We start from the raw sequence: 23,032 nt of genomic DNA, 5'->3' as shown, positions 1-23,032 counted from the left end.
GACTTGTTCCAATTTTCTATCTATGCAAATTCAGGAGCAGTCATAGGCCCTGCATTTGTTTCTGCAAGAATATCATTCGCCTTTACTTATGGCATTGATACCCTGTCTGAAGGGTTAAGATCCTGAACAAAATGTTCAGATCTTATGGTCCTCGTGGATTATACCAGTGAGGCTAATACCTACATCGGAGAGGCTGCTCTAGATGCAGGAATCATTGCGTCTACGGTTTTGACGTCCTCAGTAGTGCAAAAAGACTCTAAAAGCGTTTTCCTTTTGTGGGTACTTTTTCCTTTTGGCCCAAAACTTGGTAAGATCATGGCCCCAGTGTCCGATTTCAAAAATGTCCGTTTGGCCCCAAAGTAAGACAAGAAAACAGTCTTTGTCTCGCTTCCACGCACCAATTGCAAAGTCTCAAGCAAAAAGGGGCATCACTCCTGGACCTGCCCCCAAGCAGATTGACATACCTTTTGCCTGATTGGATGCATTCCTACCAGGGATCTTCACTGTAGGTGGTGTCTCTTACTTTTTGCTGTGTCGAACACTTCGATCAACAGAATTGTGTCAGATGGTGACTCTGGTCTCCTGATCATGGATTGGGTCATAGTCACAACCAATGCCAGTCTCGGGTTGTGGTGCTATGGTAAAGGACCTCTCCTTTCAGGGCCATTGGACTCCTTTGTTGGAGCTGCAGGCAGTCTATCGCACTCTCTGTGAGGGGAGGTCCTCCACCCAGAATCGGCTAGTGGAGATCCAGTCAGACATTGCCACAGCAGTGACCTACATCAACCACCAGGGAGGCATCCGAAACAGTGTCAATGCTCAAAGTGACACACATTCTCCTTTGGGCAGAAGAGCACCTACCAACTCTCTGCAGTCTACTTTCCAGGCCTGTTAAATTGGGAAGCAGACTAACAAACAAGCAGGATGTCCACTCCGGGGAGTGTTTTCTCCACCTCAAGATAGTCCTCCCTCCAGCAGGATGCTGGCGGAAAAGGGGCAATTCGTATGCGGCAGGGCGGGCCTGGCGATGTCAATAATGTGGGCAGGCCCGCCCGCTGAAGTCTGCCTTGGGGGCGTGCAGAGGCCCGCAGCAGGGACCCGACGGGCTAAGTTGTTTTAGCAGGGCCTTTAAAAATCTGGTAGGGCGCAGCGCCTCTCTGCATCCCCTACCCTGCTCTCTGCAAACATGCATCAAGCAAAACTTGGCACATCAAGTGCCAAATTGTGTGTGACCTAATGTATGTCGGCCTTTAGGCCCGATTCGTCTGAATTGGACATGAATGGGGGCCTTAACACATTATAAGGTTTAAATGTAGCCTCCGAGTACATTGTCACTGTCCTTCCTCTTTCTCAGTGTCCACTATTTACATAGTCTTAAACTAATCAAATGTTAAATGTTCTTTTTTTTGTTATACCTGTACATTACTGTTGAAAAAAATGTCTATGATGTCCACTAACTTAATTGTATGTTATTATGAAGGTCCAGAAATCTGGTTGGAATATGCACAGTATTCTATTGGAGGTATGGGTGAAGAAGGCGGTATTGACAAGGTTCGTTCTATATTTGAGCGAGCTTTAACAGCTGTTGGACTCCATATGACTAAAGGATCAACTCTATGGGATGCCTACAGAGAATTTGAGAACGCAATATTGGGAACCATACAGGTAAAAAAAAAAAAAGTAATTTAGGATATGTTTGCATGCATAAGGTTTTAATAACCGTACTTGTAAGAACATTTCATTTTGAACCACCACCAATCCTATTAGAACGTATGTCAACATGCCATACAATTTATTTTATATGCTGATAAAAAATGCATAGAGTAGACAGTCTGCTCCCATACAAGGGAGTATCTGATTAGCCATGTTAATTTTGTCACTAAAAAGGGATTTTATCAGTTTTTTCCTGATGGCTGTCCGATTCATTACCCATTTTCGCGTGAAAACACATACAGAAAGATTGGCAAAAATTTACAGATCCTGTGTGTGTTTTTTAGCAGTGATTGCACAAAATACAAATATTTAATGGTGCTAATAGGATTGTGGAGACTGAGGCAGATAAAAAAAAAAAAATAATCACGTGCAACAGGGCACATAGTAGAGCCCCAGGTGAGACAATTAGCTGTGATTTATATTACCACCGCTATTTAACCACCCTTAATCTACTTTCTGCTACTAGTAACTTGCTTTGATGTTCACCCATTTAGTAAAATGTGTTTCATGTGGATGACTGACAAAATGTAACCTACTGTGTATGAATGGAGTGCACACTATTGGCTCCAGTGGAGTAGTTCTAGATGTGCATGATTACGTATTCCCTGTGCAGTGCTGCATAATATGGTTTTCTATAAAATAAACTTGATTGTGAGACCGTGACAATACTGTAATAATTACCGACTTTCTTAATGTTTTTGTTTAGCCATTACCTGGTACCGTCCCTTCGGCAGAACAGCAGCAGATGCTGAATGTCCAACTTGAGAGGATCCATACTCTCTTCAAACGTCAGTTGGGTGTTCCTCTTCTAGGTAGGTCCAAGACAAATGAAGGCTATGAGGCTTATGCTGGCCATACATCAGACCAACTTTCCTCTAACTATTCAACTAGTGGGTTGGTTGGACTGAAAATCTGGTACTGTATGGGAGCAAATGACAATCAGCAATTTGCTCACACACCCAGGAAAATGGCCAAAAACTTTCAGTCAAATTTGTTTAAATCAAACTGATTACTACAGCACCTTGTCTGAGGGACAGTTTTTGTCTGTTTCCAGATTTTGTGAGCAGATAACTGAATTACAAAATACATTTGCTTCTTTCCAGTTCCAGATTTCATGGTTATATCAAAAGTGTTGGATCAGTCATACTCCTTTTTTATATACTGTATAACTATTACATACTTCTTATGGATAACTCATAGAATTCTCTAGTGTTTTCTGCTTTGTTTTTGGACAGGGGAGGAGTTTTTTGCATAAACACTTTTTGTAAAGGTCTTAAGGTGCCATACACTGTACAATTTAATGGGTGCGATGCGCGCTCCCGCGCACATTATATCGCACAGCATAAAAAGAATGTGCTGCACCATTACTTTATGCAGTCCAGGTAGGCCTTAGTGAGCAGGACCATATATGACAAAGGTATCTCCGCTACAGTCCTGTTTAACAGTTTGTGCAGTACACCTTTTCAAAATGGGGTCATTCATGCTTTCTGACCTTGCTTTGTGCTTGATAGAAATGGCTTCTACCTATGCGGAGTATGAGGAGTGGTCAGAAGAACCTATTCATAATTCTGTCATACAGAATTATAAGAAGGCTCTGCAACAATTGGAGAAGTACAAGCCTTACGAGGAAGCACTGGTAAGATCCATACACCGTTCTTCTATGTGTACCATGCATCAACATAAAAGTTTCAGAAATGACCAGTTAAAAATTACTTTAGCGGTTCACAGTAAGCTGGTTTCCATATTACCAATTGCAGAACATTGTAATAAATCCTTTAATACTATGTATGTAAGACTGGAACCGGTGTGGATCAGTTGGTTACCAGCAAGTTGTTAGTCATTAGGTGACATGAGTCTAGGTTGACAGTCAAAAGGTTGACATTAGGTTTTTTTTATGTTTTTTTTTTTTACCCGAATGTCAACACAGTCGACATGGACACAGTTTAAAGTGCTATGCTCGGCACACTATTTTATTCTCCCACGCACCCTAGTGGATGGTAGGGCATGAAATACCGCCTGTCGGCTCAAAAAATAGTGAAAAACTCCATGTCGACCTTTCTGCATGTCGACCTAATGACTGTCTAACAAGTTGCTGAAAATGACGTATCGCGACTGTAACATGACCAAAATTTTAACTTAATATTGCTTGATATAAGGCCGGGGGCTGTATTCAGTGTTGTCTGTAGATCAACAGAAGTTTCTAATTAGGAGCAATGTCCAGTTTAACTATTTTACATATATTGGCGGTTCTTCATTGCTGGGGTTTTTTCGGGTCCCTCAGATTAAATGTAATTTAATGACCGATAACTGGATTTTGGTATTACCTTGAAAATCCCTTTTTTCTGAATCCATGGTGGACAGTGGGGTGTGGGTGGAGCTACCAGCTACAGGCACCAAGGAAATTATAGTGTGGCGAGCCACCGAGCCCGAAGCGTGGCGAGGGGACGAGGATTACTTTACATGTATTCCGCGTCAGCTCGTGGGGCTCGCCATGCTCCGGGCTCGATAGTGGAGCTGACGTGGATAGTGGGGGTATGAAAAGGTTGGGAGGACGCATTCCACCACCCCTCGTGGGGCTCACTGCGCTCGCCACGCTTCAGGGTGGCGTGAATACTGGGGGGGGGGGTTAGGTGTGTTTTAAAACAATAACTACTGAGATTGCATCACACATGATTCCAATGGTGGACAGTGGGACATCCCAGAGTTGTCCCTTCATGGGCGGGGATGCTCCTGAGCTGAACTGAGGTCAAAAGCAGAATCTGCTGTGGCAAGCATGTCAAATTGGTAAACCTTGAGGAAAATAAAGTACTGTATGTGACGACCAAGTCGCTGCACGACACCACTGTTATTGTTATGCAGACACCCCCTGACGAGCTGCCCAACTGGGTCACACTGAGCCCGGATAGATAAAGGTACGGGTTGATTTGAAGGCAAATACACCCAAGTCTGCTTGGATGCAGGCTACCTTCGTCTGGACGCATTGTACAACACAAACTGCGCATCCGACTTGTGGATGTCACAAGTACGCTCAACATAGAGCCAAAAGGCCCGAACAACTTCCAATGAACAAAGTTCTGGGGAATCTTCCGAAGGAGAAAATGCATTAACAACAATTTTCTGATTTAAATGAAACCGGGAAACAACCTTAGGAAGAACATCCCAAAGAGTTTTTCCAGTTTATCAGCCAACCGTGCGCCTGAAGCAGGTCTAAGGTTAGCTGAAGGTGATTGTGGAGGAATTTTGGAGACTGCGCCAGGATTAAGAGGTCGTCCAGATACGGTAAGGGCTAGATTCCCTGAGCTCTCAAGGTGGCTGCCATGACAGCCATGATCTTGGGAAAGCTTCTCGGGGCTGTGGCCAGGCCAAACCGCAGAGCTGTAAACTGGTAATTGCAGTTCTTGACTGCGAAGTGCAGGAAGCGCTCACAGTCCCTGCGGATAGGAATGTGGAGATATGCATCTCGGATGTCAAGAGACATCATAGTCGCATGGTTCCAGGGACTCTATCCTGAATTTGGGGACCTTGAGGAAAGGTTAGCTGTTTCAGATTGAGGATGGGACAGTACGAGCTGTCCGGTTAGAGTAAAAACCTGTTCCTCTGTGAAAGGGGTGAACCGCAGCAGTGGTGACCAGGACCCCCTGATTGGACAAGGAAAGCGTTGCCGCCTTGTCCCTGTCTTGAAGGATCCCCGTGGTGAAGAAATGGACCGGGGGACCACCCAGAAAGGAAGGAGTAGCCCTGCGATACTATGGCAGTCACCCACCTGTCCAAGGTTGTGGCCTGCCATCTGGCGGCAAACTGCAGGAGGTGACCACCCACCCGGAGATCCTGGGGGGGAGGCAAATTCTCATGCTGCGGGTTTCTCCGGCTGCTTGGGAGCATGGCGGCAACCCATCCAGCAAGCGAGAAGCCTTTCCTTGGAGGTGTAAGGCCTTTGTCGAGGACGGACTCCATGGTTTACCTTGGGGTTGAAATTTCCAAAAAATGCCGGGCCGAGAGGGAGCAGACTATAAAAAGGCCGTTTTGGATGTTGCCACCGTAGCAACGAATCTCGGGGCCAAAGAGAACTGTACCTGAGAAAGGTAAAGCCTCCATAGCCCTTTTGGAGTCAGCATTTTTTGTGCGTAGTCAGATCGCTCAATGGGCCACCACTGAGGACGCCGATATTTTGGTCGAGAGGGCCACCGCGTCCAAGGCAGCCTCTTCCAAGTAAGAGGATGCCTCTTTGATCAGATCTACAGAGGACAATAGATCTGAGGGACGAGTTCCAGAAGTTATCATGTTCTGTATTTCGTCTGCCCTGGCGATTGCCGGGGCCAATTGCTTAAGCCACATCTGCTGAAGCCAATGCCGGCCGTGCGGAGATGCCTGCGTTAGTGAAGATATCCTTCAGGCAGTGCTCAAACTTCCTGTCTGAGGGATCTCTGAGAGAAGCCACAGTGGTAGTAGGAAGTGTAGTAGCTTTTACCAGATTCGCTATGTGAGCGTCGAACTGTGGAGGGTTTTCCCATTTCTGGCGATCTGCCGGATTAAATGGGAAGAAGGAGGTGAGGTGCTTGGACACCAAAATTTTTTTGGTATTCCTTAAAATTTTCATTAGAAGGAAAGACTGCCAGTTCCTCCTTCTTTTTGAAGACAGGCGTCTCAGGGACCGCAGTTTGATCCTCTTGAATTTTAAGACCGGAACAAACTGCTTTTAATTAGAGTGTCTACCCTGGACTGAGTCCCTTGGAGAATCAGTCTCCTCAACATCCTCTGTGTCAATCAGCACATCCTCCTCTGAGTCAGATGAAGGCCTATGAGCCAGGAGCGGTGGAAAGGAGGCCCTGTGTTTAGATGGAGGTGACTCTAATATAGATTGAAGGGAGGTGGCTACTTGCACTAACCCCTGTACAGAGGAGGACAAACCCTGCACCCAAGTAGGTTCCGCCCCAGCCGAAGGGAACTGAATTTTAGGCCGTGCAGCTCGCATTGCCAGTCTCAGTAGGCTGTGTGGGTGCCCTGTCTGCGGCTACAGAAGAACAATTCTCCTTACAGCTATTACATGTATAAGCCCACAGTTTTGGTGCATCCCCTCAAGGGGGTCTAGCAGAGGGCTTTGATGTCCCTTTTTGTGACACACAATACTGACAAGCTCTATTTATAGAAATAAAGAGTTGACTGTTTTAGGGAATATTCCGTAATACTGCCTAAGAAGCAGAATAGGGAAAGGTAAAGGTTAGCGCACACAAACTCTGAACCAAACACCAAAGTAGCATGGTTACAGTGGTAGAAGGGAGAAAACTTGGTCCTGTAGAGTGTAGGAGGAGCAGCGATCCGGGTGCACTTCTTCCATGCCACCTGTGGTGCTGTGAGCAATGGCTCCTGAACCCTGCGAGTGCGGGGAGAAGCAGAGCCCAGCCGGGAAGTGTGACTGTGCCTAAATAATGGAGGCAGAGAGCTGAGAATCAACTCCGCCTCCCTCTGGAACCACCAGTGCCATGCACCATCATGGCGCTTCTCAGTACAGCGTCTCTCTAGTGGACTACCAGCTGCACGGAGAAGACCGGGTGCCTGCTGGCAGGATCGCTGGGGGGTATGCACCGCTAGCGGGTGTCTGGCTACTCGCGCTGAGGAGAAGGGGGACCCGCTTTCCTAGTGGATGGTGAGCAGCGTCCTTCTTGTGCAGGGATGTCTCCAGCGGTTCTGGCTGTGGACGTCAGCGTACCGGGGCCGGCCACACAGGCGCAGCTGCTGCAGATGCAAGCCATCTCCTAGTGAAGAAAAAAATAAATTAAATTTAAGTAAAAAGTAGAAATCAAAATAGGGCACAGATTCCTGAAGGCTGTAAAGGCATTGAGGAGGAGCCTGTGCTGCACTCAAAGAAGTCTAATATCCTTGGTGCCCCTAGCTGGTAGCTCCACCCACACCCCATTGTCCCAGTGTCCACCATTGGTATGATGTAAAAAAAAAATTTTTTAAGAAATTGCTTTCATTTTATGTTTTTTAACAAACATGAAAAAATTTGAATCTGTAAAGTTGGGAGAAAATAAGCTTTGTACTTTCTACACAACTAGTAAGTGCTTAAGCTGCTCTGCACGCAGTAGACTTTGTTTTTATGTTATTTTTTTCCAGTTCTTAATGGCTATCTTTCCATGGTATGTTCCAATAGCTGGCTGCTGAAACACCGAAGTTGGCAGAATACCAAGCTTACATTAACTTTGAAATGAAAGAAGGAGACCCACCTCGGATCCAGATTATTTTTGAACGTGCCTTGGCTGAAAACTGTCTGGTGCCAGATCTTTGGGCAAAGTACACAGAGTATCTTGTGAGTATCTGGTTTGAAGGGTAATCACTTGTATAATAATCAAAATTATAATAGAGATGTGAATAGTGTTGCACAAATGGCATATTAGTAAGTTCTAAGGGCCTGATCCAGCAGGCCGCACAAATTACAGAAAATCGATAATCGCAATATTCGGCAATCTGCACTTACGCCAGCGTATGTGAGCACTAAAACTGGTTGCATTTTTAAAAATGCAACTGCATTTTAAAGGATGATGGGGGCAGCGACTCAGTATTGAGGTGGAGCTGACTGGATAGTGCAGTTGTGTCCTGACCGTCTGCAGGGCAGGCTGCGGTTGCTGCGTGACATTACAGCTACTGCAACCGAAACATGGTGGCCATGTGCCTTGCATTGCAGCTAGGCTGCTGCCGGTAATATGCAACCAATTCCTTGTATGGCAAAGTGTTCACTTAATAGTGATGCAATGTCTTAAGATTGCATTGTGTTGATTATTGAACAAAGGTTTTGTTCCAATATTTGTATAATTGTAACAAAAGTAATGGTAATTAATAGTGTTGTTTTTTTTTTTTTTTTATTACTACTACTTTTAGGACAGACAGCTGAAAGTAAAGGATCTGGTGCTTTCCGCTCATGACCGAGCTGCCAGAAATTGCCCATGGACTGTAGGTCTATGGAAACGTTATATACTTGCAATGGAGCGTCACTGTGTAGATCACAGCACTGTAACTGGTAATTTTAAATTTGTATTTCTAAAACCTGCTAAGAAAATTAAATGACATATCTGCTTTATATAAAGCTTTTTATTTGGTCAGTGACACAAGGGATGTGTGTGCGCCAGTGGTGCACAGCTGAAAGGCACTACAGGCGAAGACCTGCAAATCGGTGGCATGCCCGGAAATTTCTCAGGACAGCCCGCTCCTGCAACGCAGCTTAGCCTGAGATATTTCCGGCCATGTTACCAAAGAGTTTAAGTCAAGTCCCCACTGACGGCAGTTACTGTAAGGCCAAGTGCCCATATGCAAGTGTGTTTAGCTATGCATATGGGCAAATACACATCTTTTATACAAAGTTATTTGGATTTGCAATGCAAACTCTGCATTATTGCTTAAACCACTTGTTTCCGCTTCTATACAGTACGGTAATTGTGGGGTAGATTTATTATAGCGGCGCCTATTGCGCCGCTATAACAGTTCCTGCTTCGCCTCATTAGCGAGGCGAAGCAGGAGGGGACACCGACAAGATCTATTAAGATCTATTAAGATCGAGGGGCGTGGCTTGGACGCCGACGGGAACAGACGTGTCCCACAGGAGCGCCTGCGCTCGTTACCGGCCGGAACGAAGTGCGGCTCCAGCACAACTCGGGGACTCTCCCCACCTGCTCACCAGCTGTCCGCAAGTGCTCCGGACACCTCGGTCCTCGGTCGGTGAGCCGGGAAGTGCTTTTAAGCGCTTCCGCGGGTTGCGGCCTAGCCGAGGGGTTGGAGCCGGGGACTCAATTTTGGAAGCGCTGGCTCCCGGCGTCACAGAAGAACGCCTGGAGCTATTCAGGAGCGGCTTTGGAAGCCCCGCTGACCCCCTCCACACCAACAGCTGATAAGGGGACACCCCACAGACCCTCCGGCAGCGTTTACAGGCCGGCAGTTGAACTCACCACCACTCGCTGGGCGGACGCCAGGGCCACACATCCACCAGTGAGTACACACCTGGAGCTTCCCTACCCCTCACACTAACCACAAGGGCCAGGGTTAAAGCCCCCCTACAAGCTGTATAACTGCCATATAAGCTGCTTGTGCCTGGCAGCTCACTGACTCTAATCCTCACTCTCCTGCCCTCCTCTACCTCCCTACCCTCATAAGCATTACCATTTAAGAACAGGGTGGAGAGGCAGCCCACTACAACTGCCAGATATCAGCAGCAGCCCACAACCCCCCAGTCAGCAGCTGAACCTCTTTCCTACAATCAGAGCCATCTGATCCTGATAACTGAACGGACGGGAGGTGACCCGGGGGCCCCCCTGCTAGGGCCACCCATGTAAATTACATGCCCGCTGGCTGCCACTCACTAATGTTGCGACCTCAGAGACCAATAGGTTAATGTAAACCTGCATAAGAGTCCCACAGGTGCCGGTTTTATCACACTCTGTTTCCTTGTGCTACAACGCCCCAACATGCCTCCCAAGAGACCAAAAGAGGCACCCCCATGCAAGATATCCCTCCCCGCCAGGAAATCACCCCAACCCTCACCACCCCAAACCAACCAACCACTCCAAATGTCCCCCACCCAGGGCGTACAGCCCGGCACGTCGTCCTTGAGAGGATTGGCAGGAGTGGACACTGAATCTGATGCCCCAGTTACAGTGAAATCCCTGTGCCAGGTCTTCTCAGCTTTCCAAACAGAGATGTCTAAAGACCTAAAGTCTGCAATTCGAGAGGTTAAAACGGAACTGGTCGCTATTGGCGACAGGACCGACCAATTGGAACGTAAACTTGAGGAAATAGTTACATCCCACAACGATCTGGTCAACTCTTACGACCGCCAGCAGCGCGAAATGGATCAATTCAAGTCTAAGCTAGCAGATTTGGAGGACAGATCCAGACGAAACAACTTAAAAATCAGGGGTATCCCAGATTCAGTGACAAACGCAGAGCTGGAAGATTACGCAACCACCCTGTTCCGCAGACTCCTCCCCTCCGCCGATCCTAAAGACCTCTTAATTGACCGCATTCACCGCCTCCCAAGACCCAGAACAGTCTCCGCTGATCTGCCTAAAGACACGTTGCTGCGGGTGCACTTTTTCACAATAAAAGAACGCATCCTGAGAGTTGCCCGGGACTCGAAGAACAACGACACACTTGGTGGCCTACAAATCTACCAAGACTTCTCTCCCGCAACGATTGCCAGCAGGAGAGCATTCGCCCCAATCACCGTAGCACTACGAGCCAATGATATCCGGTACCGGTGGGGATTCCCGGTCAAGCTGATTATCTACCACGAAGACACGTCTTACACCATTTCTTCCCTGGACGCGGGGGTTAGACTCCTGCTGGACTGGGGTATATCCGTCGCGGATCACCAGGAGCCGAAGCACCCAAACACCGTACAGCACGATTGGTCCTCCACCTGAAGTTTCCTCGTTCCTTGAAGAGCGACCAATCAAATAACTTTACAGCTGATGCCCATGCTCTTGTTGAGCCCTCCACTGGGACGGGTCATTTACGATAAGTATTAGTTCCATTGTCTAGTTTATCATGCAAGACATGTGTTATTCAGTTCAATATGTTACAATTTGACCCTATTTAACGGGCCATGAGTTAGCTTAAACAAGCTTGTTTTTGTTGCACCTAACATGCTATAGGTGTTAAGTTTCTCTAATTTTTTTAATTATTCTATCTCTGACCTATATTCTGCAGTTAGCTTGTCTGTTGTCTCTCCGTACCCATTTAAAATGTATATCACGTGAGTGGCGGCCCCTCTCACCTCCCCAGGAGTCCATGCCGCCCCCCAACTCTCCACGCACTACTGCAAGACCCTTTCTCTCCCCTGCAGTAGTCATGCGGGTCCAATACACAGGACCCTTTTGTTTTGTCTTTCCCTTTACCCTAGCTCTTTCCCTTGCCTCTGTCTCCCTCCCCACTCCATCTTCCCCCCCCCCCCCCCCTCCAGGGTTCGCAACGGACATTGCAAGTCCGCAAACCTCCTTTTTCTTGCACCCCTTCTCAGGACCTAGCTATACATTAGCATTTCCCCCAGGTTCCCAATGCCTACCTTAATGTCTTTAAATGTGAAGGGGCTGAACTCTCCAAACAAGAGACGACTCGCCCTCTCCTATTTCCACAAACAAAAAGCAGATATAGTAGCCATTCAGGAAACTCACTTCAGCTCCTTAAACCCCCCCCCAGTTCAAAGATCCCCATTATCCCACAGCCTTTTATGCTAACGGTCCAGCCAAGCGCAACGGAGTAGCTATTATGTTTAACAAAAACACCTCCTTTGTACCTCACTCCCAGTTGCGGGACAAGAATGGCAGATACATAATATTGGTGGGCCTACTGGAGGACAGGATGACAACTATTGTTTCGCTATATGCCCCCAACACAAATCAAATCACCTTTCTTCGCAAGCTGCTCCTTCTAATTAAAAAATCTGCGAAAGGCTCCTTAATAATTCTCGGGGATTTCAACTTAGCCCTTGACCCTAGGCTTGACAAATCCCGTACCCCTGTATCCCACTCCACACAAACCTCGGGCCCCTCATTAGCCTTCCGCAGCCTCCTGACAGAATTTGACTTATATGACGTTTGGAGGTCTACCTACCCATCAGGACGGGAATACACGTTTTATTCCCCAGTACACAACACATACTCTAGAATAGACTACATCCTCTGCGACAAATGGTCCCTCCAAAATACTAAAGACATCGACATCCTCCCCATCACCTGGTCGGACCATGCCCCTGTCACCTGGAAATTGCACATGAATAACTCAAATATCCCTTCAAAACCATGGAGACTCTTCCCCCACTTATTAACAGATCCCACAGCCAAAACCACCATATTGAACTCAATTACCTCATACCTTTCTACCAACTCCCCACAAGACACATCAACCATAACTCACTGGTGCGCCTTAAAAGCGGTCACCAGAGGAGCAGCGATACAGGCAGGGGCAAACCTTAAAAGGAGGAACATGCAGATTCAACCATCCTTAGAGTCTCGACTGACAGAACTAGATGCACAAAATAAAAAATCCCCATCTACTATCCTTAAAAAAGAAATTGCAAGCATTCGCAGCCAGCTCCAAAAATTCCTTCTTGCCCGCACCCAAGCAGCCCTAAACAAAATTCGCCACAAATTTTACCTCTCTAGTAACAGGTCGGGCAGAATGCTCGCCCGAAAACTCCGTGCCCAGCAAGCTAGAAATAAAATCAAATATATTCGTTCGCCCACTAATGAGAAGATAATTAACCCAAAGGACATTGCGAACCAGTTTGCTTCGTACTACTCGAAACTCTACAACCTCTCATCAGACTCCTCCACCCCCCAGCCATCTAAAGAAACCATTGACTCATTCCTAGACAGGACCCTACTCCCATCTTTAACTATAGAACAGCAAAATGCTCTCAATGCCCCATGGTCGCAGGGGGAAATAAGAACAGCCATCGAATCCCTCCCCCTAAATAAAGCCCCAGGCCCAGACGGCTTTATAGCTGATTTCTATACTACCTTTAAAGATCTTCTTACCCCCCAAATAACAGACCTATTTAATGAATTGTCCTCTCTGGGATCAGCCCCCCCCAGAGCTTCTAGAAGCTCGGATAGTAACAATCCCCAAACCTGGAAAGGACCCCGCCCTATGTCAAAATTATCGCCCCATAGCCCTACTGAACTGTGATATTAAATTATATGCCAAGGCTCTGGCCCTCCGTATCAAACAATTCCTCCCCTTGCTGATACACCCGGACCAGACGGGGTTCGTCCCGGGAAGACAGGCTTCCGACAACACTAGAAGGGTGTTTAATCTGGTCGACTCTTTAGAAGAAGATCAGGGCCTTCTTCTTCTATCTCTCGACGCTGAAAAGGCGTTTGATAGGCTAAATTGGCAATATATGAGGGAGGTTTTACAGCGCTTTGGCTTTAAAGACCCAATCCTCACCTCTATCCTGACACTATATAGCTCCCCCTCGGCCCGGGTGTTCAGCAATGGTTTCCTGTCCGAAAAGTTCCTCATCTCTAACGGAACCAGACAGGGCTGCCCCCTATCTCCCCTTATCTTTGTCCTCTCAATAGAACCCCTGGCCAATACCATACGCAATGACACTAACTTCCCAGGACTACAAATTGGATCTATTAGACATAAACTAAGCCTCTTCGCCGACGATGTACTGTTGTTTGTGACTGACCCTCTCAACACCTTGCCCCCCCTGCATAGCATTTTGGAAGCCTACAGCGCCGCCTCTTTTTACAAGTTAAACACTACCAAGACGGATGCCCTCCCGATTAACCTATCCAGCTCCCTGCCCCTTTTGCAACCACTATACAAATACAACTGGCAAAAGGAAGCAATAAAATACCTTGGTATTCTCATTCCCTCATGTACATCCAATGTCTTTAATGTCAATCTGATCCCAATGATCGCAACCCTCTCGGCCCTAACCAAATCTTGGATGGCATATGAGGTCTCTTGGATGGGCCGTATGGCAGCGTTTAAAATGTCCCTTTTACCCAAGCTGATGTACCTATTCCGAACTATCCCCTATATTTTCCCGCGGAAATCCCTCCAGGCATGTACTTCCCTGATGTCGAAATATGTGTGGTCAACCAAACCTCCAAAAATCGCCCGCTCAAAGATGTCATTACCAAAAGCCTTTGGGGGGCTAGACCTCCCAGATCTTTTTCACTACCACTCAGCATGCCTTCTGGCCCACATCAAACATTACTCTGAAACTGATCCCCCCACAAACTGGGCCACAATTGAGCAAGCAAAGACCCTCCACATACCCCTAGCCGACCTGATTAGAATTCCTAAACACATGAGACCAGCTCATCTACCCCTGCTTCCCTCTACCAAGGCAACTTTACAAGCCTGGGACCATTTACTATCCTCACTACCTGTCCTGACATACCCCATTCACAACATTTCCATCTCCTCTGTAGCAAAACTGATCCCCAACCTCAACCTGGGCACATGGAAGGCCCTGGGAGTTACGACCTTGGGAGACATACTAGAAGACCAGACTCTACGCCCATTTACCTCCCTACAGTCCCTCTTCCTGATCCCCGAGTCCGAAAAATTGCACTACTTGCAAATCTCACACTGGTGGAGATCCCACTCTCCCACATTTCCTCCTCCCAGTGCCCTATCCCAGGCGGTCCTCTCTAGACCCTTTCTGTTGCACACTAGAGGTGACATAACCTTCTGGTATAGAACTCTCATATCCCCTACAGAGTTCTCTAAATCTACAGCACACATAAAATGGGAAACAGACTTGGGCAAAACCTTTACCCCAACCCAATGGCGCCAGATCTTCGTCACCTCTTATAAGATGTCAAAATGTCTAAATCATACAGAGATGCATATTAAGCTTATCAACCGTTTATATATGACCCCAGACCGTCTACACACTTTTTGGCCGACATGCTCGAACAGTTGCTGGAGACGATGCGGAGGCATAGGCACCATATTTCACATCTTCTGGTCCTGCCCCGAAATCCTCCGGTACTGGTCAGAAGTTTTTGACCTAATATCATCGGTACTTAAAATGAAAGTTGACCCCGACCCCTCTCTTGCTTTATTTCACATCTACCCACAAGACGTCCCCACAGAAAAGAAACTGGTCTTAGGCCACATTCTTATCGCAGCCCGAGCCAACCTGGCCCAACAATGGAAACAGCCCTCCCCCCCCTCCCTTCTACCAGTAATCCTGAAGACCAATTTCCACTTTAATATGGAAACAAACTTCACCCCTTATTCGTCCTCGAATTCCTCCCCCAGCATCCGCTGGCTCCCATGGCATGCCTATGTAACCGAGGGAGAGGGCGCCAAGTTCTTCCGCTTACCCTCCGCATCAGACCACAGTCGGTTTAGCTTGGCTGAATCTCCTGAGAACTGATGCGCTAGGAGGTACCCGCCCCTGCTCCCACCAAGGGAACCCCCTGGTTTGGAAATGTCTATTTAACCTATTTATTTGATTGCCTATATCCTCCTCATTTGGATCCTTTATTGATTGTTACTTATGTCTGATTGTTATTAATTGCAGTGTTCGCTCTGCGAAGCGAAGAAGTAAATCTAATGTGAATTTTTGTTCCCCCCCCTGGACACCCCTTCCCCCCCCCAAATGTCCCCCTTTCTGTTTTCTGTACCCCATTTAAAAAATATCTGTTACAATAAAAATTTATTGAAGTTAAAAAAAAGATCTATTAAGATCTTGCCGCCGTAGTGGGGGAGCGCTAACTCCCCCCTTCGGCGATGTCCCTCCTGGAGACAGCGCATCAGTTAATACTGATGCGCCGTCTCCTTCCCCCCCGTCCGGCTCACTGCGCATGCGCGGGATCTCGCTAGTCTCGTGAGATCCCAGCGCAGCTCAGCGCCAGCAGCAGGGACAGCACTGTCCCTGCTGTTAGGTATAGGGCATCGCCGCCTGCAGCTGGCGAAGTCGACAGCTGCAGGCGGCGGGACGGTCAGCGATGCTGACCGTTCATAAATCTGTCAGGAGCGCAGTGCAAAATATCGCCCCTGCGCTATGCCTCCTGCCCCACACCACTGGCGTTAGAGTAAACGCTCGGCGGGTGTGATAGATCAGGGGAAACGCTATCCCCTGCTATAACGCACAGGGATAGCGCAGATTCCCCTGATCGCCTAGTAATAAATCTACCCCTGTGTCCTGTAATGGAATTGGAGAAATGTATTTAACTTCTTTACAATTGTAAATTGCAAAAAAAATATGCTGTCACTGCAAGAAACTTGTTAATAAATACCCAAATCCTATTTTTCCCCATAAAGTGTATAGCTTCATAAGTCCCTATATTATCTTCTATACCCGCAGAACTCTCGTAGCTCTTTTATTAGAATCCTTGAGGCTTATCCAGTACCAACAATTTATGCACACTCCTATCGAACGGTTATCTTATTTTTGACCTATATTGTCAAATGTATTCCATGCAGATAATCATTTTATAAAGTGTGCTAACCCTTTTCTATTCATAGAAACATTTGAAAAGGCTCTGAATGCTGGATTCATCCAAGCCACAGATTACGTGGAGATTTGGCAGTCCTATTTGGACTATCTTAGAAGAAGAGTGGACTTTACAAAAGGTAATAATTAGATGTATAAACAGGTAATGGTGACCAAGCTCAATCTAAGCCCAACAACTTGTCATGAAAAAAAGAATGTAAATAACCAATACAGTGCCAACATAATAATTGGGTAAAAAATAATAGATAAATACAAATGATGTATGTTTTAAAGAATGGAAATGATGTAGGAATGTGGTTAATAGTAATGTATTTGCTAATACTGAGATGTGGATATTCTATTATGGTTATGGTCTCCTCTTAAGCAGTATATTAAAGTTGTTGTAGGCCAATGAATGCTATTATTAAATGTAAAAGAAGGTACTTTTCCTGCTTATAGTGACTTTTTAAAATACAAAGAAGACTATTGAAGACAGGATGTTGCCAATAGCAACCTATTCTACTTATTTATTAAGCACCTTCTTGAATATAATATATAAAATCTTATTGGTTGTCAATAGCAACATCCCATCTGCAATAGAACTCCCATCTTTAGTAAATAAACCCCTTAGTGTAATAATGGCATAGGAATCCTGTAAAGCTTGGTCCTTAAGAGCTAATCTCTTACTCTTTGATAGGCAAGTTCATGAATGTCTAGTAATTCCGTCACACTACACCTCTATCCATGACCCAAGTAGAGTTAGTCTTTATTTATTTTTTATAATGGATGACCCATGGTATGGTCTCTGCATCTGGAAATCCTTTAAGAGCATATTACCCAGGACTTTCACAACCACAAAAAAAAAAATCAGTCCTTGTGTATTAGCAAGGCGCCCACTAAGCAATTTGCTTAGTGGGCTATTCTGCGTAAGAAATCGCATCGCATGGGCCATTTTAGTGCCGTGCGATGCGATTTTCCTATGTAATTTATTCACTTCTCTCTCAGCCCCGGGCCATCGCATCTGCCGCAAAATCGCATGTGATTTTATAGGGTGTGCGATGCCATGAAATTAGGTATACAATAATATGATTGTATGTCCCCCAAATAGGTTTAACGCACCCCCACTATCCACGCCACCCCAAAGCATGGCGAGCGCAGCGGAACGCGTCCTCTGACCTTTTCATTTCCCCACTATCCACGTCGGCGTGGAGTTGATTTTATATAGTGTAGCGAGCGGACGTGGAATACATGTAAAGTAATGCGCGCCCCCTCGCGGGATAATACACAAGTATCAAAAAATCATAAGCTACGCAATTAATTGGTGAACAGCTTGGTGTATTTGGATCTTCCACAAACCTTTCAGTCAGCATAATTGTGTATACTTAATACATGTTAATCTAATCATTTCACTTTATAGATTCCAGTAAAGAGCTTGAAGAGCTTCGAGCTGCATTTGTTCGTGCACTTGAGTACCTTAAGCAAGAAGTGGAAGAAAGTAAGTACTGATCTGCGGGAGTTGTATTTTATTAAAATCCTTAATTCCGTAACCAGTTGTAGCATAATGCACACTGAATTATTTGGTCCATATAACATTTCATTACATGTGTTTCCCACACTTCCACTTTGTTATACAGTGATTGGGTGTTTGGCAATGGCTAGAGGCTTGTTGCCACCTTCCCAGCTGGCTTTATCATGTCTGGTTTTATTGAATTATTAAATCAGATAAAAAAACATTTTTTAACTCTTTATTTATTAAAGGAGAACGTAGTGAAAAATATACAATATCATGTACAAACGACACACAAAGAGAAGAATCAATCAGATAATTTAAGGAGGAAAAACTGTTTTTAGGAAAGTATTGAGGAATTCCCATTTTTGGAAAAATGGATCAAATATTGTATTATTGATGAAAATGGGACTCTGCTAGATAGATTGGGTATCACGGATGGTGTAGTGGTTAGCATTACTGCCTCACCATACTGAGGTCATGGGTTCGATACCCACCATGGACCTAACTGTGCAGAGTTTGTATATGCTCTGGATCTCGGTAGATTAGAGGAATGGTCAAGAGCATGGCAATTACAGTTTAATGCCAAAAAATGCAAAATCATGCACTTGGGTCTCAGAAATCCAAAGACTAAATATAGTATAAATGGCACTATAATGGAAACTACTGAGGAAGAGAGCGATCTAGGTGTCACTATTTCAGGGGACTTAAAAGCAGGTAGGCAATGTAACAAAGCAATGAAGAAGGCAAGTCAGATGCTTGGTTGCATAGGGAGAGGTGTCAGCAGTAGGAAAGAAAGAAGTAATAATGCCACTGTATAGGTCATTGGTACGACCTCACCTAGAGTATTGTGTTCAGTTCTGGAGACCATATCTCCAGAAGGATATAAATACATTAGAGACTGTACAAAGAAGGGCAACTAAAATGATGCATGGCCTACATCACAAAACGTACCAGGAAAGACTAAAAGATCTTAATATGTATACTTTAGAGCAGAGAAGGGAAAGGGGGGGACATGATAAAAACTTTCAAATATATCAAGGTTTTAACAAGGTACAGGTGGGAGACATTCTTCACAGGAAGAGGAGCAACAGAACACGAGGACATGCACTGAAACTAGAGGGAGGAAGATTCAGGGGAAATGTGAGGAAGAGTAGTAGATAAGTGGAATAGCCTCCCAACAGAGGGAGTTGCCCTGACATACTTCGTTTGCAGTTTTTTTTTCCCTTTATTGGTAAATGTTTGTTTCAGTATATGTTTTTTTAAATGCATATGTGCTGATTTAGAAAAACATTTTTTTGAATGGTCATATAGACAGGGGGTGGGTATTTGGAAGATAGTCTGGGCTACTGGGAAAGGAAGGTGAACTGTTTGGTGCCCAGCACCCAGCTAACCACTATACCTATTCTATATCCCTGTGTCTAGACAAGGATATTACAATCAATGTGTCCTATTTGCAAAGTATGGAACAGACCTGATATGTTCCAAGGTCCAAATAGACTGCAAGGTCTTTTTTATTTTTTATTTTTTTTTGCATTCTCTCAGGATTCAGAAATCTGTTTTATATGGGTGTATTCTCCAATAGTTCACCTACAATAGACCAGCACTATTTTGATTCAGAATATGCTGCAGCTCTGAGGAGCAGCACCATTACAAGCTCCACAGTGGCAGAGTTTGCGGCAAGGAAGTTGGTCCGGTTTATACCCACCTTTCTCTTCTGCCCGTACTTAGAGATGGCACCTCCCCAAGTGCTAGGAAATCTGGATCTATCCACTCTGTAAAAGGGACCTGGGTTAGGTGACCCAGATTATTGAGGGAGGAAACTGGAGTACCTAGAGGAAACCCATGCAGGTATGGGGAGAATATACATACTCCCATGACAGCTATTAGGCGGTAATGCTCTTACACCATCTGTATTAGTAACTTTCATAAGAACAAGCGTAATGTCCACACTGCATTCATTCTTAACAGTTTAGGCTTTTAAGTGATTTAATAATGCTACAATGATGTTCTATACAATATGTTTGCAGACTTTCATTTTTTTTTTTTTCAGTATTTACTCATTTAATAGATGTTGTGCTTGATCGCATTTGTATTTTCCCTTATCCACACAGGATTCAGTGAAAGTGGAGATTCTTCATGTAGCATAATGCAGAACTGGGCCAGAATAGAGGTAAGATTTTTGTTTAAAGGTCTGTCAACAGAGGAGGCAGATTACTGTTGTCAATTTGTTTTTGTTTTTTTTGTATTTTACATATGAAAAAAAAAAAAAATTACATTCCTATTGCACTGTAGAGGAGCAGACAGGCACTGCCATGTAACTTTCATCATACTGATCAATTGATTGGTTCTGTTTTGACTAGAGCCAGTATCATCGGGTGCAATAGTTTCAATATAAGAAACCCCAAATCCCAGTAAATACTTCTCATGCAGTCCAAATAAATTAAGTTTGGAATGTGGGTGTTTTGTTCCCACTAGGGCATACATAAAAATGTAATGGTGTATACAGATAAACTCTGGTGGGGTTAATATCTAAATTCCAAAGAAAAACTATTATCTCTCCGTCTGATCCCTCAGGCTCAACACTGCAACAACATGCAAAAAGCCAGAGAGCTGTGGGATAGTATAATGACCAAAGGCAATTCCAAATTTGCCAATATGTGGCTGGAGTACTACAACCTGGAAAGGTAAGAAGGAGCGGTCTGCGAGTTAGCTGTTAGTAAATACCTCATATCTTTTTTTAATTAAGCGATTTCCTGCCCTTGCTCTGCTTAGAAGCTAGCTTAATGGCTTATTTTTTTTTTTGCTATTACTATCATACTTATTCTCTATAATCCATAAGGGATACTGGGGTTTATGATGGTGTATAGATGGGCGTCCAAAGGAGTCTGTGCACATAAAAATGTCAACTAGTGTGTTGGCTCAGTTTAAAAAAAAATGTCCCCTCAGAGGATGCACACTCTGGAACTCCAGCACTTCAATTTATTTGAAACATTTATTTGGTCATTCTGCTTGGGCATGCAGCATGCCTATGACATGGGATCTTAGGGGGGGACAGATACTGGCCTCTTCAAGTACTTCTCTGAACCCCCGCTGCCAGAACATATTTTAGAATGGGTTAGTGTACCTCCTGGCATTGCGCCACGGCGCACACGCCCGCAGCATGCCGCACACCCTAACCTGTCTGAAGACGTCTCAGTGGTGAACAGAAGCCAGGTCCCCTGCTAGGGGGCTACCCCGGTTGTTTATTGCGGCACACATGCACGGGGGCATACGGACCCTCTCTGGAGAATCCGATAACCCCTTGCACACATTGGCAGCGTTTTAGTAAAGAATGACCTTAGTGGCATGGCTTCACATGTTTAATATATTTGCCAGTATAAATATTCTTCGTAGCTCCGGCGCCATTACAGGGGGCGGAGCTACCTCAGAGTGGGACCAGCAGTGACTCGGCACCACTTCCTGCCAGGAACAGCGTGCAGCTCGTTCTGGCTTCCTCAAGACACTCCAGTTACAGAACAGTATTGTTAACTGGGGGAGAGCCGCTGAAAAGCTTGTTAGGGCTTTGTATTCCTGTATATCAGTTTATATATTCACTGATGGCGCCATTACATTCCTGCTGGGTCTGTTTGGCAAGTGTGCTTGTTTCCTTGCTTCTGGATCCCTTTCAAGGCTGGGGCTGGAGCAGACTTGCGTTTATTCCCCCTGTGTTTTCATTGTGTGACTGTCCTATCATCTTGGGGAGAAAGTGTACTCTATGTAAACCTCCCCAGCTAACCCACTCATATGTGATCAGTGCAGCCAGCTATGTCAGCATAGTGAGGCATCTGAGGGTTGATTTTACAGAACCACAGTGGCCGAGTTCAATGAAATGCAACAAAAAGAGGTTGGATAATACCTTAATATTTTTCTCCATGCTGCTTATACAGTAAAATAACACTGTTTCCCTAGACAGATGAGGGCTTGCAGCCTTAAAGGGGACTGAGGGGTAGATTTATTATAGCGGCGCCTAACGCGCCGCTATAACAGTTCCTGCTTCGCCTCATTAGCGAGGTGAAGCAGGAGGGGACACCGACAAGATCTTGCCGCCGGAGTGGGGGAGCGCTAACTCCCCCCTCCGGCGATGTCCCTCCTGGAGACAGCGCATCAGTTAATACTGATGCGCCGTCTCCCCCCCCGGCTTACTGCGCATGCGCGGGATCTCGCTAGTCTCGCGAGATCCCAGCGCAGCTCAGCCCCAGCAGCAGGGACAGCGCTGTCCCTGCTGTTAGGTATAGGCATCGTCGTCTGCAGCTGGCGACCGTTCATAAATCTGGCAGGGGTGCAGTGCAAAACATCGCCCCTGCGCTATGCCTCCTGCCCCACACCGCCGGCGTTAGAGTAAACGCTCGGCGGGTGTGATAGATCAGGGGAAGCGCTATCCCCTGCTATAACGCACGGGGATAGCGCATATTCCCCTGATCGACGTTTAATAAATCTACCAGTGAGTTACTACAAGAGGCAGCTTAGATTACAGCTCAAATGTGAGCAGAAATTATGTCTCAGAGATACAGGCACACATCAATGCAAAGCTTGTATCACATCAGACAGGCAAGGGTTGTCACACTAATTGTACACAAATGTACATGCAAGGGTTGACACACAACTCGTTCACAAATTGTATAGTCACATGTTGTACATGCACAGCTTGTCACACAAAATTGTACATCAGAGATGTTTACAGTTGGCGCTTCATTCCTTTCACTGGCTCTGCGATTCTCTAGTCCCGGACACCTGTGTGGGTGTCTGCATTATCTGTGGTTTCTTTCAGATACCTGTCAGGGGTGCAACCCATATAGAATAATCGCTCAAATGTG

General features: G+C 45.7%; 1 protein-coding gene across 2 annotated transcripts in view; it reads left to right on the top strand.

Annotated features, from left to right (window-relative positions):
- The window catches only part of SART3 (spliceosome associated factor 3, U4/U6 recycling protein), a 53,653-nt gene that overhangs the window by 12,539 nt on the left and 18,082 nt on the right, over positions 1–23,032 (top strand). For both annotated transcript variants that reach the window (XM_083145797.1, XM_083145789.1), the window contains exons 4-12: positions 1,481–1,665; positions 2,420–2,525; positions 3,225–3,349; positions 7,865–8,020; positions 8,590–8,728; positions 16,702–16,809; positions 18,087–18,164; positions 20,291–20,349; positions 20,754–20,863. In XM_083145797.1, the coding sequence (XP_083001923.1) occupies positions 1,481–1,665; positions 2,420–2,525; positions 3,225–3,349; positions 7,865–8,020; positions 8,590–8,728; positions 16,702–16,809; positions 18,087–18,164; positions 20,291–20,349; positions 20,754–20,863 (1,066 nt within the window). The remainder of the gene's footprint in view (positions 1–1,480; positions 1,666–2,419; positions 2,526–3,224; positions 3,350–7,864; positions 8,021–8,589; positions 8,729–16,701; positions 16,810–18,086; positions 18,165–20,290; positions 20,350–20,753; positions 20,864–23,032) is intronic.

This window comes from Crinia signifera, chromosome 1 (assembly GCF_055691185.1).
Source record: "Crinia signifera chromosome 1, ASM5569118v1, whole genome shotgun sequence".
Classification (NCBI taxonomy): Eukaryota; Metazoa; Chordata; class Amphibia; order Anura; family Myobatrachidae; genus Crinia; species Crinia signifera.
The sequence above is the reverse complement of the archived record's forward strand: the minus strand, read 5'-3'. Positions and strand labels throughout refer to the sequence as shown.